Source organism: Cynocephalus volans, chromosome 12 (genome assembly GCF_027409185.1).
Source record: "Cynocephalus volans isolate mCynVol1 chromosome 12, mCynVol1.pri, whole genome shotgun sequence".
NCBI classification, from domain to species: domain Eukaryota; kingdom Metazoa; phylum Chordata; class Mammalia; order Dermoptera; family Cynocephalidae; genus Cynocephalus; species Cynocephalus volans.
Genome location: NC_084471.1, coordinates 101,924,383 through 101,945,451, shown reverse-complemented (window position 1 = coordinate 101,945,451; position 21,069 = coordinate 101,924,383). Strand labels below are relative to the sequence as shown.

At 34.7% G+C, this 21,069-nt stretch overlaps 1 protein-coding gene across 1 annotated transcript; it reads right to left on the bottom strand.

Moving 5' to 3' along the window:
• Nucleotides 1–13,228: 13,228 nt before the first annotated feature.
• On the bottom strand, nucleotides 13,229–14,164 carry LOC134360907 (olfactory receptor 5L1-like). Its single transcript, XM_063075797.1, has one exon. It carries the CDS (start codon nucleotides 14,162–14,164, stop codon nucleotides 13,229–13,231), a length of 936 nt encoding a protein of 311 aa, XP_062931867.1.
• Between the last annotated feature and the right edge of the window lie 6,905 nt (nucleotides 14,165–21,069).

Below are 21,069 nucleotides of genomic sequence, written 5' to 3'. Positions count from 1 at the left end.
TTGCTATAAGTATATATTGATACAACTACATTGAAAATTTGAGAGAACATTAAATGCAAAATGCTTTCAGTTGTAAACGCCCTTTTAGTGAGTACTTACACGCATCACAATGGCATACAGGCCCAAAACTGAAACATCCCTAATTCCCATCATAGTAGACTGAATTAAAGAAAAAACCTAGTATGTTTGTCCCATGAAATACTGAATGAAAACAAAATTAAATGAACTATAAATATATGTAACAATACGAATAACTTGTTAGGTTATAATGCTCTTGTATAAAAATCAGGTATATGGTGGATTAGGGTTCATAATATGCTATCTACCCTAAGTGAATCATTTTGCAGTGTACAAACAACATGATGTACCCACAACTATGTACAAGTAATTGTTAAACACAAGTCAGACACATGGAATATATACTGCATGATTTCATTCTCCTAAAGTTTGCAAAGAGGAGCTATCAATTTGTGTTTTTTTGAGAGGAACGGTTAGACACTGAGTTCATATCAAAAAAACAAGTTCATTATTATGACTATAAAAGTCAGGCTTTGGCTGTTGCTAGGAGTGGGATGAAAGGGCTGATGACTGGCTTCTGGGGAGCTGGTCATGTTTTACCTATTGATCCACTTGGGAGTATGTGGGTGTTTGTCTAAGTAATATTTCTTTGAAAGTCTTTTAAATTTAAAACAATGACTTCAAGGTGTTAAGCAAATTCACCCTTTGCATAAAATTAGGTTTTCTTCATAATTAATGTTTCTAGTAAGAAAAATATTGGACAATGATAATTATTTTAAATTTTAGACATCTTACTAGACAATCTATGATTAGCAGTTCATATAAGTTTAGTAATTAAGGAGAAAAGATTAATTTTGTATCAGCTACTAACGACAGACTTAGTGACAGTGATGGCTCAGAAAACAGCACCAGAAGAAGTAGATTTATATTGCAAATAGAAGCAACACGATTTATTGACAGACGTCTGTGAGAGGCTACAGAATTATAAATAATATTTTCACCTTTGATTAATCCACCTAGTAGATGTGTATATCACTTACTGATAAGAACACTGGTAGGAGGGATAAATTTATTGTGAGAATGGGTGATCAAAAATACATTTGATTAATCTTGGCCTTTGCACCATTCAGTAACGGAAATAAATATTGTTAGAAGTAAATTAAACTTTTTTTTTCATATTCAGCATTACTACGACACTTTCAAATATATTAAATTGCTACTAAAAAGTGAGTGATGGACATAGATAGTAGTAATATTTTCAGCCCTGTTTGCTTAAAGTCAGATATGTTTCATAAATGTAAACTTCAAGGTCATCATTGGACTTGAAATAATGTTGCAATGTGAAACAAATGCTGCTTGTTGGCTCATGGCTGAGTCATGAGAGTTGGTGACAAAGACTTGACTGTGGATCCAGGAAATGAAGACATTACATGTGCTTGCACCACTTTTATTAAGTACAACTTAAAGCTAAACCATAACAAGAGTCCCATTTTTCATAAGTCCCCAACTAGAGACAACGCTTTTTAATCCTGATGTCCATAGGGCCCATTTTCATTATCAAAATTTATATATATACAAACACACACACACACACACACACACACACACACACACACACATTTATGAAAACTCCTGAGATGGGGTGAATCAGAATGCTCTATATCTACATTAAGCGAGAGATAATTGTAATATGTTATAAGTACGGAAAATCATGGCATATGCAGTGCTATTTGATTTAAAGAATACTTATTGATTTAAAGCAAAACTTTCATCAGCAATGCATATAAAAAAGATAGACATAATTAGGACAAAAATAAATATATATGTTTGGAGTTGATTAAATTCCTGACACTTTCTTTCAGATCCTTGCTCCTAGGGTTTGTAGATAAGGGGATTCAGCATGGAGATCATGATTATAAACAGCACACTGGCACCTTTGACCAGGACACATGAGATTTTGGATTGGAAACACAATAGGGAAAGAGGATGATCCCATGGAAGATGGTGATGACAGTCAGCTGGGAGGCAGAGGTGGGGAACACTTTTCCAAATCCACCAGTGGAAGGCATCTGGATGACAGTGACAACTATGGAGACATGAGAGGTGAAGATGATCAGGAGACGACAAGCCTCACTGAACTTTCAGATAACTAAACTCACCATCTGGCTGAAAGAGGAGGCAGCACAGGATAAATAGAGGATGGCACAGCACTCATGTCCATAGTAGATAGTTACTATATATATATATATATACACACACACACACACATACATACATATATATATTTATATTTATTTCTATTTCTATAAAAGTACTGTCAGGGAAGAATGTTCACCCCATACATAAAGTCCAACTACTAGCAGATCATAGAGTTAAGAAACATAGCAACTGTGTAGAGTTGTAGATTGCAAACAGCCACAAGTCAGTCATCAGCTATCTTTGCTAATATGAACATTTCTGTAATCACAAAAGTACAGCCAAAGAAAAATTGTACAATACATCCAGTAAATGAGATAGTGCTGTCTTCCACAACTAAGAATTCCAACAGTTTGGATGTAATCACACTGGAATAACAAATGTGCAGAAAGGATAGGTGGGTGACCAAAAAGTACATGGGTATATGAAGTTAGATTGATCCATATGTCCTCAATGACACTCAAGGTCCCCACCAGAGTGTCTTTCTAGATGGCTGAGAACACCAGGAAGACGGGCGTCTGGAGGTGTGGATAATCCGAGAAGCCCAACAGGGTGAATGTGGTCACAAAGCTCTTGTTTTCCTCTTCCAGTCCTATGGCCCTTGATTTAGAAAGAAAAGAAAAGAAAATTGAGCAGCAGAACTTGAGAAGGCGGGTGGGAGGAACTCAGGAGAGGCTCAATGTTAACTAGTGAAGACAAATGTAGTCAGTTTGTATTCATTAGTGCGCTGTTTCATTTACACTCTTACGTGAAAACTTACTAACATTTTCATTATGGGCAATAAACTCCTTATCTGGAGCTTAAAAATAATAATAATAAAGTTGTACTTTATATTGTTATTTTATATAAATTTTATTTTAATGCATTTGATAATTAGAGGATTGAATGCTCCATGATAAAATATAATTATATGTGAAATGTAAGACAGACATAAAGAACAATCAGAAAAGCACTGAGCAATTCATAGTGGCCATGTAATCATGGCAGAGAGGCCTTGGGAAGATTATATACTTTTAATATATAAAGAAAACTATAACAGTAAATCTCATGGAGAATACAGTATCTTGTCAAACATTTACAATTTTCTGTTGGTGTATTGAATCTTTACCTATTCTAGGTACATCCTGTTGCTAAAGATTCATAGAACTTAAGAGGATCTTTAAGTGGTCTCAGAAATTCCACTGGTAAGTCTAATCGAATCCACCATACGGTCATTATAGGGCACGAAATTCTCAATGATATAAAACTGTCTTTTGAGAAAGAATGTTGGAGATATTCTTTATAGCTTCGCATTAATTGTTTTCTGCTCGTTAGGCAGTGTGTTTGCTGTGCATATTTCATTAAACAGAAGTAAAAAACCAGTTATTAATCAGAAATTGTTAACCACAAACAATATTTTGCTTTAAACATAATAGTATGTACAGAATCAACCAAAAACCTTTTTTTATGTGACAAACTCAAGTTTGGTAGCCAAGGTTAAATGACAGATGATGTAATATTGAAAAATATGAACTTTTTGCTTTTGTATACCAGCAAGAGTCTGAATATTTGAAATTTCACATGACTAAATCTCAAGAGGAAGAATGAATTTAGAAATAGACTTGGAGACCCAATAGCTATGATGTCGTTACTTTAAGCACATCCATGAACTTGAACAACATTAGCCTTGTCTGTAACAAAGACCACCTGCCATCAAATCTACCACTGCTAATCCCAGGCACAGAGACTTGACACAACTGATGCAGATTCCTGGCTATCTTCACATGTCTTGTGTTCAGTCTTCACTATCTATGCTTCTACTGTCCATTTCTTACATTTAAGCATCTGTCCTCACCTCTAATGACTCATCTTCAAACCTTGTCATTGTAACAAACCACAACACTACTGTTATACTCAATTTTATATTTCATTATTTATCTTAGGATTTCCTTTGGTAGTATTCACTTTTCTTATAATTTTCAAGTCCTATTAGATATGTTTCTATTTACAAAGTTCATAAAAAAAGTCTGATTTACTCTCTTTCCCAATATAGACTTTCAGCTATTTCAAGATGCTTAACCTAGTCCTCTTGATTTTTCCTAGGTAAACATCTTTCATGTTTTTATTTGTTTCTTTGTGTGTTTCATTTACTTACACTGGGTACTAAATATCTCAGGGGATCTACTCAATACACTGGGCATAATATTATCTGCTTCCTGACCTGATATTTGTACTGAGATCTAGACCCAAAATCCCAGGGAAATTAGTCCAGACCAAGAGGGTTTCAATTCAGGAAACTGCTTTTACTATGTATCTCATAACTTAGAACTTGTAGTTAAAAATTTGAACCGAGTCAGACCAAATCACCAACATGCTAAACCTTGTCCATGGTGCACTGGTAAGCCACACACCCCGTGCTTATTCACTTAGAATGTTTGGGCAAACTTGAAGATTGTGCACTGATTATTAAACTTTATGTCCTGATTGATTTTTCTTTTTTCACCTTCCTGTCTGTACGGCTTTCAATCTAATTTACCCCTGACTAGATTACCTCAATTATAACTTCAGTTTCCATTTATACTACAGATCATGAACAATCATTGCAGTTTTCAGTACCCTGTCATAATTTGGGAGATGTGTTAAACCTTTATTAAATATATTCTCACCTCAATTCCTGAAGAGTACCCACATTGGGTTGTACGTACACTTTACGTTTAATAAATACAGGGAATTATAACAAGCTAGAAGGATGCAGGATCCGTTAAATGTGTGCCTTCTTTACCCTTCTCAAAATAAGTTTTAGTGCAAAATTTACAACGTGTGTTTGTTTAACAAATAAGACAGGTACAGAAACATGCACAGAGAACAGAGACATTGCTAAAATATGGTAATAATTTTTTGAAAGTAGTCATGATATTATTCTGAGTTGATTAATCTGTGTAACTGGGAGAATGACTTAGACTGAATACATCAACTTCTTTCATGTTTTTATAGCACTAAGAAAACAAAACAAAATGGCCCAGGAGTTTAACCTGGATTCTATTTTTAGGTGCAACGTTCAGTTTTAAATTCAAAATTTCATATAATTTTTGCATTTAATGCTATAAAATCTTCATTTTTCCATTACTTACCACCAATATCTTTTTTTTGTTTGTTTGTTTGTTTGTTTGTTTGTTTTAATCCTTTTATGTCCTAAAGCTTGTAACTGTTGGAAATTCAGTCAGGAAAAATGAAAAACAGAAATTCTAAAATGTCTCTTTTTCTTTATCCCCACAGTCAGCAACTGCCATTTAGATACAAGTTTTCTTGCCAGCCTCTGACACTACAATCCAACTATTTTTTCAGCATTGAATATAATAACTTAATGTTTTTGAAAGCATTTTATTAAAAAATGCATCAAACTGAAATTTTTTTGACATGGATTTCTATAATATCCCCAATGAAGTATATAATTATTGCTTTGCCCCCACGGATTTGTCACTCCAATTCCCCTGGGTGATGGAGCCACAAAAGATTACTCGAAGCCCATCTCCTCAGAGTAGTGAGAGACCCTGAAGTGGTTAATTTCCTCTGGAACCCTCAAGTGAAAGGCATCCCTTCCTTGGGAAATTAACCTGGAATTGGGGTTCTCTTCCTGCATTTATTTTCCACACCAGGAAGTTACAGGAAGACAACACAGGTGAGGTTATGTTTAACAATATAGTCTGGTAACTTTCAGTGAAATAAGTCAGATGACTTTCCATTAGACAATTAAGGGATCCACCAACAAAAGCTTGATCTTAGGAAACATTTCTTCTCCCTACAGTTTTTTCCACTATCTTTACACATTAATCAGTTACTAGTCTATCTTTGAGCAAGCAACCTTGCTGTGCCATAAATCTTTATCTTACACCGGAGACTTTATAGCCTGAGGAAAATTTCCAGTCCTCTGCAAGGTCAATATTTGAAACTGCAAGGCTTTGGAAAACCAAGACCTGTGAAGTACATTTGATTTAAGAAACCTCTATCTATAATCAAAGTATTTTGTCACTAAACTTAATGCTCTATTCAAATCAGTATTTTAAATTTTTATTCTATAAAACAAATTATTTCTTCTTATCCACTGATAAGGCCTTTTTTTCCTCTAGTGTTATACTATGTCATCTTTCAATAGTAATTGCCCTACATAGATCTTTCAAAAAAAGTTTCTTGGTTAATCTAACTGTCACTATTTCTTTTTTCTTTTTTGCTCTGTTTTCCTCTCACTTACATCATCATAATATTTATGAAATGACTGGCATATTTTTATGATTTTATATGTGCCTTCATGTGTGTGTTGTACTTTACTTTTCCTAAATTCATTAAAATTCTTGAGAACAAAACTTTTTGTTTCATTGATCTATTGTATCATTTTGGGGGTCTCTATATCATTTAATTCAGCTCTGATATTTATTATTTCTTTCCATCTAATAACTTTGGGATTAGATTGTTCTCGCTTTTCTAGTTCTTTGAGGTGTAGCATTAGGTATTTTACTCGAAACATATTTTTTATTTTTTATTTTATTTATTTATTTTTTTGTCCCTTTTTGTGACTGTGCTCAGCTAGTGAGCAAACTGGCCATCCCTATATAGGAGCCGAACCTGCGGCGGAAACGCTGCTGCGCTCCCAGTGCCGCACTCTCCTGAGTGAGCCATGGGGTTGGCCCACATATTTTTTAAATGTAAGCATTTATTACAATAAATTTACCTCTTAGTACTACTTATGCTGTATCCCACTGGTTTTGATATGATGCGTATCTATTTTAATTGGATTTAAGAAATTTTTTGGTTTCATGTTTAACTTCTTCTTGGACCCATAGATTGTACAGGATCCTGCTGTTTAATTTCTATGTATTTTGTAGTGTCCTGACTATACACTATAATACTTGCCAGTAATTACTTTCTACTTTTAATCCATTGTGGTCTGAAAAGATACTTGAGATGACTATTTTTTTTTTATATTTGTTTAGACTTGATATGTGGTCTAACATGTGGTCTCACCTGGAGAATATTCCCTGCGCTGATGAGAAGAATACATATTCTGCAGTTTTTGGATGAAATGTTCAATAGATATCTGCCATGTCCAGTTGATCTAAGTTGTAGTTTAAATCCTTTGTTTCTCAGTTGATTCGTTGCCTAGATGATCTCTACAGTACTGAGAGAAGGGTGTTCAGATCCCCCACTTTTATTGTATTGGGGTTTGTCTCTCTTTAAGTCTAGTAGTGTTTGATTTATATACTGGATTGTTCCAGTTTTAGGTGCACTTATATTAATCATTGTTGTGCCTTTTTGTTGGATGGATCCCTTTATCATTATATAGTGGATTTCTTTGTCTCTTTTTATGGATTTTAGATTAACCTATTCCTACATATTTTTGGTTTTCATTTGTGTGGTGTATTTCTTTATTTTTTCATGCCTTCACTCTTGGTCTCTGTGTGTCTTTGTAGATTAGGTAAATATCTTGAAGACAGTGTACAGTTAGGTCTCGCTTTTTAGTTCGATCCATGAGTCTGTATTTTTGGGTGGGGACTTTAATCCATTAACATTTAGGGTAGTTATTGAGAGACATTGTCTTACTCCTGCCCACTTATCACTTTTTGTTTCGATATTTTCAATATCTTTTGAATTTTTATTTCACTTTTATTTTTCATCTTCAATCAATGTCTGATTTTTTTTTTCTAGTGGTAAGATTTAGTTTGTTTTTTCTTTCTCTTTTGCATTTGTGCTTTATCAGTGAGTTTTGTTCTTTCTTGTGTATTTGTGGTAGTGATTATTGTATTTCAGATTCCAGATGCAGTACTCCCTTGAGAATTCATTGCAAGGATAGTAGTGTGGTGGTGAACTCCAGCAGTAGTTTTACTGGGAAATACACTATTTCCCCCTCATTTCTAAAGAATAGCCTTTCTGGATATAGTATTCTTTGCTGTCAGGTTTTTTTCTCCTTCTTCTTTTAGTATTTTGAATATGCACATAGAGTATTTCTTCTTGCCTACAGAGTTTCCATTGAGAAGCTTGCTATTAGTCTGATGGGTTCTCCCATATAAGTGACTTGATGCTTTGCTCTTGTGCTTCTAGGGTACTCTCTTTGTTTTTGAGCTTTGCCAGTTTGACTACAATGTGTCTTGGAGGGGATCTTTTTGGATTGATTTTGTTTGGGTATCTTTGAGCTTCCTGGATAGGAAAATCTGTAAATTTCTTAATAACTGAGAAGTTTTCCATCATTATTTCAGTGAATAGATTTTCAGTCTTTACATTTCTGCTCTCCTACTGGAACTCCCATGATTCCCATGTACATGTGCTTAAGGTTGTCTGCAAGCTCTCATAGACATTCTTCATTTTATACAAATTATTTTTTCCTTTTTATTTATTTATTTTTTTATTTTTGGTCTGCCTGGGTTATTTTATAAGACTGTCTTAGAGATAAGAGATTCTTTCTTCTACTTGCTCTCAGAATGCTGCTTCAGCTCTTCATTGTGTTTTTTATTTCACTGAATGAGTTTTTCATTTCTAGAAGTTCTGCTGCATTCTTTTATAAGTCATTAATCTCTTTGTAAATTTCCTCCTTCATATCTGGAATATTTTTTCATGTTTCACTGTGTTGTCTTACTGAATCTTCTCTCATTGAGTTTCTTTAAGATTGTTTCTCAAAATCCCTTCTTAGTCATTTCAAAGATTTCTTGCTATATAGGGTCTGATACTTGACAATTACCATATTCCTTTGGTGGTGTAACTTCTGAGGGTGTGTTCACCATCTTGTGCTTTTTGGATTACCTAGAATTGCAATTTCCCCTGTTTGAGATATGTCTGACACTCCACAGTTGCAGTGTAGTTGGGCATCTTGGAACGGTTCTTTAAATCCAAGCAGGTTGTATCTAAAACTCTCCTTCCTGTTTGTATCTTCCTTTTTTTTTCTTTTCATCCTAATGAGCAAGCTCTAAAATCTAATTTTTACACAGTTCTCTTTACTCTGCTTCTCCCGATGGTTCTTATTATTCCTACCAATTTAATTTTATTTGCTTATTTTCCTTACACAACTCTTTTAAAAGCTCACAGATGCAGAGACACGTATTCCTGAAAACTCTCAGGGCCCTGTTATTCTCCCCTGTCAGGAAACACTTGTTCTGGCCACTGATGCAGAGCAGCTCAGCCGAGCACTCTGTACAAAGTACTGCAGAAACAATGCACTTCCTGTTCCCTGGATAACCAGATACATGATGTCTTCAGTGGCTCAAAATGTCTCCCAAATTTATGTCCCCTGAATAGACCAAACATAAGCCATCCTCTATAATGTCTATGATTCACCAAATATTCTCTTCATTGCTTTTGATTTATCATACAACTTTTAGCAACTCATCCAGACTCTGGAATCCCTTAAAATCCCCATTTCCATGAAAGTCTTATCTTTTTCATCACCCCTGGCATTTTTTAGATCATATTTTTTCGCATTTGTACTGTTCAATTATCTCCAAATTTATCTTTATGTCTATAAATCCACACTCATATAAGTCTGTCACACTATGACCAAAGTAACTCTTTATAAAAAAATCAACCCATATTTATATATTTGTTAGCTATGGATAAAACATCTCTGGATGTATATACTGTGATTTTTTACATCACTGAGAGAAAAGAGTCTATACTTATTCCTAAAACAAATACAGTAAATAGGTGGAAACTAACTAAAATAAATGAGTGAAAGCTATAATGACCAAATCATTCATTCAGTTTTCAAATCTGACTAAAATTCAATCTCTTAGCTGTGCATGTCAAAGTTTCTAAAAATGGCATCCAAAGACTTCTCTATTAGACTTATTCCTTCTCACTTTTCTGTATAAATTTCAGTCTCCATATACATCAATATATATTTACCTATATATCTATTGTCCATCTATCGTGTACTACATATGCTTACATTATGTAATGTCTCATCAAATTGGGCATCTTTAACTTATCATTTATCTTATTCACTCATCAAAACACTGCTGGGTGTCAGTTAGGATGGCTAAAATCCAAAAGACTATGAACGATAAATGCTGGCGAGGCTGCGGAGAAAAAGGAACTCTCATACATTGTTGGTGGGACTGCAAAATGGTGCAGCCTCTATGGAAAATGGTATGGAGGTTTCTCAAACAATTGCAGATAGATATACCATATGACCCAGCTATCCCACTGTTGGGAATATACCCAGAGGAATGGAAATCATCAAGTCGAAGGTATACCTGTTTCCCAATGTTTATCGCAGCACTCTTTACAATAGCCAGGAGTTGGAACCAGCCCAAATGCCCATCATCAGATGAGTGGATACGGAAAATGTGGTACATCTACACAATGGAATACTACTCAGCTATAAAAACGAATGAAATACTGCCATTTGCAACAACATGGATGGACCTTGAGAGAATTATATTAAGTGAAACAAGTCAGGCACAGAAAGAGAAATACCACATGTTCTCACTTATTGGTGGGAGCTAAAAATTAATATATAAATTCACACACACACACACACACACACACACACACACACACAAAAACCGGGGGGGGGGGGAAGAAGATATAACAACCACAATTATTTGAAGTTGATACGACAAGCAAACAGAAAGGACATTGTTGGGGGGGAGGGGGGGAGGGAGAAGGGAGGGAGGTCTTGGTGATGGGGAGCAATAATCAGCTACAATGTATATCGACAAAATAAAATTTTTTAAAAAAATAGAAAAAAAAAAAAAGAAGAAGTCAGGGTGGAGACTATGTATATTATTCAGAGCCTGATGAAAGATTAATGCTAACAACATAATTTATTTAGGAATATGTATATGTTAATGAAATATTACATTTCCGTAGGGAAAGAAAGAATGATCAATAAACAATGTTGTGAATATTGTTATATAGTTTGGGAATGGGAACAGAATAACTACTTTTTAAGCATTCATTCATTCATTCATTAAAACAAATAAAAATCAATAAATTTAAATGATCCAATCTTAAGCTAAAAAGCATATAAATTTGACATAAATATATAATAAATTAGGATTTAGTTTCCCTGAATTTATTCTTTAAGCTGCCAAAAATTGGGGTAAAAATACAGAAAAAGTATAAACTACTTGTTAAAATGTTTGCCTACTACATAAAGTGGCATTGCTATATTACATTTTTGCACATCTTATCCTTAATAATTACTGTTTTTACATTTTGAAATCTATTGTAAATCATTATGAAGATCATTAACAACTAGTGCAAGTATAAGCAAAGTGCTTGAACAGAAAACTCACAGAATATGAATGAAAGTATCTAAAACTTTAGGTGTTTCCATCTTACAAATCCCTCTGAATTTTTTTTTGTTTGCTTTTGTTTCTAATTTCAGGTGAGACACCGATAAATGTATTCTTTTATATATCTCAGCACTATGATGTTTTCTGAAGCCATATTATATCAAAATATATTTGTATAGAAAATATGGTTTTTACACGATTTTATTGATGACTTAATTTTTTTGAATATACTATTTTATCATGCCTAAGACATACAGTACAGCAATAAAGAACGGGATCTACATCTCTATGACTCAGCCAATTCACAATTCTTGAAGGCACTTGAAGTGCTATAAGTTTATATATGAATAACAAAATGTGTATCACTAATCCTCCAGTATTTAATCTTCTATCCATTTAATATAAAGGGAAATAAAGGAAACATCATATGCTAGTGATAGTGAAAGTGAAAATACTTAAAACCCTCAGTCCTTAATGATTTTATTTTAACTGAGTACCTGCTACATGTCACTGAGTGTTCATATGTTGTCAAAATTTAACCTTAATAAAATGCTGTGAGATTTTCAGTATTAGCCAAAGTTAAAATGGAGGATACAGAGAATTGAAAAAGTTAAATTACTTGTGAAATAAAAAAAAAAACCCTCAGTCATAACACCAATCCTAGTTTTCAGGACCTCAAACCTACTAGTTTTCTAGCATTACTATAGACACAAGAAGAGAAGCCTCATTTAATCAAGTACAGATGATCTTGTAATTGACACAATCATAATGGAGTTAAAAAGAAAGTGTTAATGGTACATATGAACAGGCACTGAATGAAGAAATAAAGTTTATGTATGTGGGGCAAGGGTGAAAAAATGGACATATCAGGAAGAACAAAGACAAAAGCAAAGAACACAAACAGAACTTAGAAGTCAACTTCTAAGTGACAGTAAGCATTTCATCCACATGGGATTGCAGAGATAGCATGAAGATAGGAGAAAAGATGAAATGAGAGAACAGGCTTAAATCAGAAATGCTGCCACTCATAATAATAGTTTTTAAGTGATTCTCTCTCTCTCTATCTAGACATTTATAGATATCTAGAGAGAGAGAGAACACTATTATCTTCTAAGAATTATTCTACACTCCTTGAACATACTCCCAACTTTTCTAAATAAATTTTCCTAAGAATCTAGTGGAACAATTATTATTTTCTATATAAAATGATATAGAAACCAAAGTTCCATAACACAGGACACTGTGATAACAACAAATTTAAAAAATAATAAATCATAAACATAAGACAAAAAATAAAAAAAACCATATACATGTATGGATTTCCCATTCTCTACACACGCTTTGCAATGGTGTTATCTTCGTTATAAAGTAACATAAATTTTATTTTGAAAGAAATAGTAGATTCCATAAGGAATACTGAAATAAAGTGTGACCTTATGAGCTCTTCATTAGACTTGTGAAGATTCAACAGCAGACTAAAGGCCTTGTCTTAACAGTGCCACTACCCATATCCATTTAATACATTACAGATTGAAGAAAAACAAAGAAGCGAGCTGAACATTTTGAAATATTTTCAGTCCTACTCTTTTACACTTAAGAGACAGAAAGATAAGTGAATCAAAAAAAGTTGCTCATGACTACCTGTCTCCGTCTCTTCTGTCCATTCAAACACTGCAACTTGCCTCGTAATCCCCACTCCCACCTGCCTGAATTCTACTTTGGAATTCTGAGTCTTGCTAACAGCACCTTCTCTAAGAATATAATTTGGATCCAACCACTTTTCTGAGAGCTTCTTTCACGTCCTGGTTTCTCAGGCTATAGATCAGGGGGTTCAGCATGGGAATCACTACAGTGTAGAGCACTGTGGCCACTTTATCCACATCTCCACCGCTGCCTGTACTGGGTCGGCAATAAATATAAAGGATTGTTCCATGGAAAACAACAATGGCTGTGAGGTGGGAGGCACAGGTGGAAAAAGCTTTGCTCCTTCCCTCTGCAGAGCTCATCCTCAGGATGGTGATGAGAATAAACAAGTAGGAGCTGAGGATGATCACAATGGCCACGATCTCATTGAAAGTGGCCACAATGAAAAGCAGCACCTCATTCATAGTGACATCAGAGCAAGCAAGACTTAAGAGAGGGAGGATATCACAGAAGAAGTGGTTAATCACGTTTGATCTATAGGATGGGATTTCAAGAGCTAAGCACAAGTGAATCAGAGAACACACCGATCCACAGAAGTAGCAGCAAGACACCAGCTCTCCACAGACCTTCTCAGACATGGAGACCGTGTAGAGCAGTGGGTTATAGATGGCCACAAAGCGGTCATAGGCCATCACAGCCAGCAGGAAGGACTCAGAGACCACACATGTGCAAAACAAGTAGAATTGCACCATGCACCCCAGGAAGGAGATGGCTTTGTCCTTGTTTATGATATTAGCCAGCATCTTTGGCACAATGGTTGAAGAGTAGCAAAAATCCACAAAGGACAGGTGGCTGAGGAAAAAGTACATGGGGGTGTGGAGTCGAGAGCTGACTCGAATCAGTGCAACCATGCCCAGGTTGGCCAAAACCGTGACTCCGTAGATGAGAAGGAACAGCAGGAAGAGGAAAACTCTCAGCTCAGGGTCATCAGATAATCCAAGGAGAATGAACTCTGTCACAGTGCTGCAGTTCTCCTCACCCATGTCTCTACTTTATTTGTGGTTGGAGGAAAAAATTAAAAATGATTTCCATTGCATGACCTGAAATTTAGTTGTGGATCTCTTCTGTAAAAAGACATTAGAAGAAACAAGATCGTTATTTATCAGCCATGATTAGGTCTTCTATTTCAAAATTTATGAAAAGTTCAGATATTGTATAATTAGAGATGCATAAAGCTCACAGTTTAATTCAAGGATCATACATAATCATTAACATTTATAAGAACTTATATATATTTTTTAATTTGTCTTTCACAATTGAGATCTTGGCACTTACTCATGAGGAAAGACTTTAAAGTATCATGTAATTAGCCCTTTTGATCTATAAAATTCAAATCCTATTTTTTGGGAGGAAAAGACTCTTTAATTGACACTCTATTATTTGGTTCTTCAGAAATAATTCTTGAACAATGTATTACTCTTCTATAAGTCTAACACTGACATGCTGAAAGATATGCTTATTTGAGTTTGTTTACCCACAAGTGTATATGTTTTATACACAGATATTATGTGAAGAAAGTAGTTTTTATACTCTATGTTAGCAATTTTCCATAAAATTAGTATAGTTGCCTTGTTAATTATAATCTCAGTATTGGCCTTGGTTTAGGAAATTTTTATTGCTGAGTACAATCTTTCTGTAACTATGACTCTTCACCCTTGGAAAGTTCTATTTGGTAGATGAATTTAATGCTTTGATTTTATTTGAAGAACTGATTAAAGATGTGCATTGAAAATTATTTTTTAAAATTCTCACTGCTGTATTTCAGCATTATTGAAAGCTTAGAAGTGGCATCAAATAAGTGGAGAATGTTCATATTTATGTTGCACATGTCATGAAAATATGCAGATATTAAACATTATTTTAAATAATGTTTAATGACTTGAAAATGACTCTGATAAAATGTAAATTTAAAAAAAACAGTAAGTCATATTGTACAGCTGGAACACTACAAACACACACTTTAGTTGCATTGTATTTTCAATTTAACAACATCCATAAACATAAATAATTTATCCTCTATTTGTTTTAAAAAGGGAATATTTAAACTCCTGATTTCTTACAAAATTTAAGTACTATGAAGTGGAGTGGGAGAGGAGGGTGGAAATTTTTTAATGAGACACACATACTTTCAAGGCTTTTGACACATAACAAGTGCAAAGAGAGGGTGATAAACCTCTTATTTATTCTCTCTCTCCCTTGCCATTGGCAGATATGTACACGACTGCAGAGGCAATAGTTGGGTATTCTGGGAGCACAGAGAAGCTAGACTAGAGACCAACACAGCCAGGTATTTTTCCAATTCCTCAACTGATTTGAAAGATGTCCAGAATATGAAAATTGCTAAATCCCTGTGTGAAAACAAAAAATTATTATTTTAATAAGATTTTCTGTCTTCAGATGGTCTGGAAATGTGAGTTATATGTCTTCCTGTGAGTTCAAAGTAGTGTATAATTTTGAAAATCATCTCCTGTTTTCAAGTCTAAGGATGAAAAACCAGGCTGTTAGTTGCTCATAGAGCAGTTCTAAACCAGGAGAGACCTTGATCTCAATGGGATATTGTCAATGTCTGGAGGCATTTTTTGTTGTCACAACAGGGAGGGGGTGTGCTCACATGCAGTGCGGATACGGCTAAATGCGTACAGTGCAAATGATGTTCCCAACCCCATTGCATTCCCACCTGCAACAAACTATCTGGACGAAAAGTCAATAGTGCCCTGGTCGAGAAACCTGCCATAGAGAGACGTTTCAGAGTGCTTGCGCAAAGCCTCAATAATTTCTCTCCTTTCTGCTCCAGAAGTAGCTCACTTGTCTTTGTTCCTCCCAGAACATTCACATGGACCTCTTACTGCCATCCTCAGCATCAAAGGGACTGTCAGGAGAATCTCCATGAGGTCTTTGCTAGGTTGCATGGAGGGGCTTAGTGTGAGAGAGGAGGAAGAAAAAAGGAGAGAGAACAAGCCTTCATCCCAATTTGTTCACACTGTTATTCCTCTCACACTAACAGCTGCTACAAGATATTTGGTTCCACAAATCAAACCGTATCCATTTTCTAGATTTCTGGGATTACCCCTTAATACACAAAGGGAAAAATATTTTCATAAAGGAGTGATCAAAGCATGGCAGATCTTAAAATATTCTCTAACTAAGAGGGGGAGAAAAGATAGATGTCTTAGCACTCTACTACCACTGCTCTTTACAATTCCTTCTTCTTCTACATACGTCCGAAGAATTACCTCTATGGGGGAAAACAAAAAACGTTTTCAGCTCCCAGAAAAACCCACAAAGTACAGCCCAACCAACCAACCTGAGAGATCAGCGTTGCTTCCCATTTCTGAAGATGCTGTGATGGAAAAGTGTTATAGGTTTTATGTTTGTGCTTGTGTATCCCTGGGGCCCATGTTCTGTGAGCCTGCTAAACAATCATTGATCTCTGTGGATATCAACAAGATATCAAGAAAACTATCCTATCTTGGGACTCAAACAGTTATTGATCATTATGGGATATAAGCGGGAGGGGGAGGCCATCCAACCTGGTACATATAATAGCCTAACAAAATAACATCCAGAGTTCACGATGAACTGTAAATTTATTTTCAAGGAAAAGAATGGCATTAGACATCTAGTCTAGAGAATATAGCCAATACATATCATCTGTGTTGTATGAATGTCTGTGTAATGTATGAGTGAGTTTGTGTATGTATATACACATGAGTGTATATGCTGTAGTTCACATACTGAAATATATAATAAGTTGTTGTTAATAACTCTTCATTTTATTCTTAGTGAGCCCCAAACTATTGTCACAAAATACATCTGTCTTGAAGGACAGTCTCATGACAACAAAGACAAAAGAGCACCTATGAAGAGCTTCACTGGTGGTGAAGCCCTATGTCATCCGGGCCTCCCACTCGCAGCAAACTTCTTTGCTTGTATGTATATCTTAGACTTAAACAAATGGAAGGTGCTTTTAAAGTTAATTTAAACTTTTAAAGTTTGCTAGGACTTGGTATCAGGATCATTATCCATACATTTAATAACATAAATATGAAGCTCTAAGCTTGTAATAAAATGTACTTAAGCTGTATATGATAACACCATATTAATAAAATATTACATTAACAAGCGTTAATGAGGTCAACACTATATTTATTTTCTGAATTTTTTTAGTGGATGGTTTTAAACAATTTTACCCTAAATGAATGAATAACATATATACTTAAGTAGCACATGGTAAGAATTGGGAAATCTTTGTGGTAATCTTGCCAGCACTTGAGAAAGTGAGTAACCACAGAAAAGACCAGTCCCAGACCTGGCAAGGCTAATCTTGGCATGTCTTGCTCTTGTATATGGAATCTGTTGACAGGGGAGAGTCTAAGAGGGCTGCACACTCAAATCAGGTACCTTGCTAGATGGCATGTCATGTGTTGGGATGTGACATATTTTTTCTCATTGTAAAATACAGTAGTTTGTGCTTGTTCATATGGCAGCATTTTAAAATTCCAAGAAAGCCTGAAATTTAAAATTCTATTTAAGGTTAATATACTGTTCTAATTATAAAGAAAATTGTATGAGTACCAGGTATTCATGAAGGTAAATTTGTGAGAACCCAGAAAAACAGAAATCAAGAGAAAAAGTATTCCCCCATCAAATTCCAGTATCTAAAACTCTGTTACCTACATTTCTTATCTTTAATATTTCTTATTTTTAATTTCTTATTAAAATTCCAAATAAATTTATTAAGCCTTTATAAAATAATTCCCCAGATTACTTTTTCTCCCTTACCAAAACACCTGAAAATCTACTTCTTCCACCATACTGATGATTTTCTCAGAATTTAATTTAGACCTATTGAGTAGAGAAAAGAGGAAGGATATTTTTAATTTACCGTGTTCAATAGTTTGTGAGGCTAATGATTGTATGCTTTTTATTTTATTTTCAATATTTTTATGTAGACAATTAGCTTTCAACACTGAAGACAACTCCGAACAATTTTTTTACTCCCTAACTTGGGTAAAAATTCAGTTGAGAAGGATTAAGACATTTTCACTTTCAGGAAAAAAAAAATGTTCACAAAGGATTGATAAATTTTGTGATGTCTTTGTAGGCAGAAACACAGCATGACATGCATTATTTCTCTTTCTGTGCCTGGCAGATTTCACTTAATATAATTTTCTCTAATTCCATACATGTTGCTGCATATCACAGTATTTCATTTTTTTTTATATAGCAGAGTAGTATCCCGTTGTGTAGATATACCACATTTTCCTTTTTTTTTTTGAAGTAGAGCTTTTACTATTACTAGTATTTAGATGTAACGATGGTAGTATATTTATTTATTTATTTATTTTATTTTGTCAATATACAATGTGGTTGATTTTTTTTTTTTTTAAAGATGACCGGTAAGGGGATCTTAACCCTTGACTTGGTGTTGTCAGCACCACGCTCTCCCAAGTGAGCTAACCGGCCATCCCTATATAGTGATCTGAACCTGCAGCCTTGGTGTTATAAGCACTGCACTCTCCCAAGTGAGCCACTGGCAGCCCAACAATGTGGTTGATTATTGTTGCCCATTGCTGAAACCTCCCTCCCTCCTTTCCCTCCCTCACAAGAACCTCATATCTGTTAGCTTGTCATATTAACTTCAAGGAATTGCAATTGTTGTGTCTTCCTTCCACCCCCCAGTTTATTTGTGTATTTATTTATTTATTTTTATCTCCCATAAATAAGTGAGAACATGTCGTATTTCTCTTTCTGTGCCTGACATGCTTCACTTAATATAATTCTCTCTAAGTCCACCCATGTTGATGTGAATGGTAGAATTCCATTCTTATTTATAGGAGAATAGTATTCCACTGTGTAGATATACCACATTTTCTTTCTTGACTCATCTGATGATGGACATTTGGGCTGGTTCCAACTCCTGGCTATTGTAAATAGAGCCATAATAAACTTTCAAGTGCAGATATCCCCTTGGCATGATGGTTTCCATTCCTCTGGGTATATTCCAAGCAATGGAATAGTTGGGTCATATGGTAGATCAATCTGTAATTGTTTGTGGAACTTCCATACCATTTTTCATAAAGGCTGCACCACTTTGCAGCCCCATCAACAGCGTTTGAGGTTTCCTTTTCTCCACAACTTTGCTAGCATTTATCATTCAGTCTTTTGGATATTAGCCATCTTAACTGGAGTGTGATAGTATCTCAAAGTGGTCTTGTTTTGCATTTCCAGGATGCCGAGTGAGGTTGAGCATTTCTTCACGTGTCTGTTGGACATTTGTATATCTTCCTTTGAGAAATGCCTATTCAGCTCCTTTGCCCATTTTTTAATTGGGTTACTTGTTTTTTTGTTGTAAAGTTGTTTCAGTTCCTTGTATATTCTGGATATTAATCCTCTGTCAGATATATATCTTGCAAATATTTTCTCCCACTCTGTTGGTTGTCTTTTTTATTCTGTTAATTGTTTCTTTTGCTGTGCAGAAGCTTTTTAGTTTGATATAATCCCATTTGTTTATTTTTCCTTTAGTTGCCTGTGCTTTTTGGGTCCAATTCATGAAGTCTGTACCTGCTCCTACTTCCTGGAGAGTTTCCCCTGTTTCCTTTAAGGAGTTTTGTTTGTTTGTTTGTTTTGTTTTGTTTTGTTTCAGGATGTATAATTAATCATTTAATCCATTTGAGTAGCTTTTGGTATATGGTGAAAAGTATGGGTCTTGGATTGGCAGAATTAACATTGTGAAAATATCCATATTATCAAAAGTGATCTACAGATTCAATGAAATCTCCATTAAAATTCCAATGACATTTTTCTATGAGATGGAAAAATCTATCCAGACATTTATATGGAACAACAAAAGACCACACATCGCCAAAGCAATCATGAGCAATAAAATAAATAAATAAAGCTGGAGGCATAACAGTAACTGACTTTAAACTATATTACAAAGCTATAATAACCAAAACAGCATGGAATGGCATAAAAATAGACACACAGATCAATGGAATAGAATAGAGAACCCAAAAATCAATCCATAAGCCTACAGCCATCTGATCTTTGTCAAAGGCAGCAAATCTACATACTGGGGAAGAGACCGCCTTTTCAAAAAGTGGTGCAAAGAAAACCAGATGGTCACTTTTGAGTGCAACTCAACAGCTCCGCAGTACGTGGTGATGTTCTACAGTTTCAAAATCTCTTTCCAAAAATTTAACATGGACAATGTAGGATGACATTAGTTATGATAGAAGGAAAAAGAAGGAAACCTCTTTAAGTATATCTATGCATATACTTTACAGCTGTATTTATGCCACAAAGTTGGTATCTTTCAGAACAACAACAATGGAGTAAGGATGGCATTAGTGAGTGCTCTATTACACCACTTTCACTAAGAAATTAATGATACATAATTATTAGTCTGTGATAATATCCTAGATTGATAAAATCTGGAAAGGTTTATCAACATTATTGTAAACCTTTTAGTCATTTGAAGATTACAAAGATACAAAGAACAAAAACAAAACAAAAAATTTCTTCAGCCAAAGCTGAAAGCCTCAAAACAAGTGACTACAAGAACTGCTTGAGACACTAACCTTTTCCTTTACCCAAATGAATTTGTTGTCCAAGCATTCCCTTGTGCAGCCTGGAAAACAAAACTCTGTGGAGTTCATTTTATCTTGGATGGTCAGGACATTTGTACCAACAATGGTTCTCTGACTTCCAATCCTATAAATCTGAGTCATTTAAAACATGATCATGTTTATGTATATTATATTTCTCTATCAATCCACTTGCTAAGAAAACTCTCACTAGTAGTTTATAAAATTGTGCAACGATTCATAAAATAAACAATTGATTAAACACCTATACCAAAATTGCACCCGACAAAAAATACATT

Bases quoted from the DNA above. Each gene is read 5' to 3' on its own strand.
- LOC134360907 (XM_063075797.1), bottom strand. From the start codon at position 14,164: ATGGGTGAGGAGAACTGCAGCACTGTGACAGAGTTCATTCTCCTTGGA.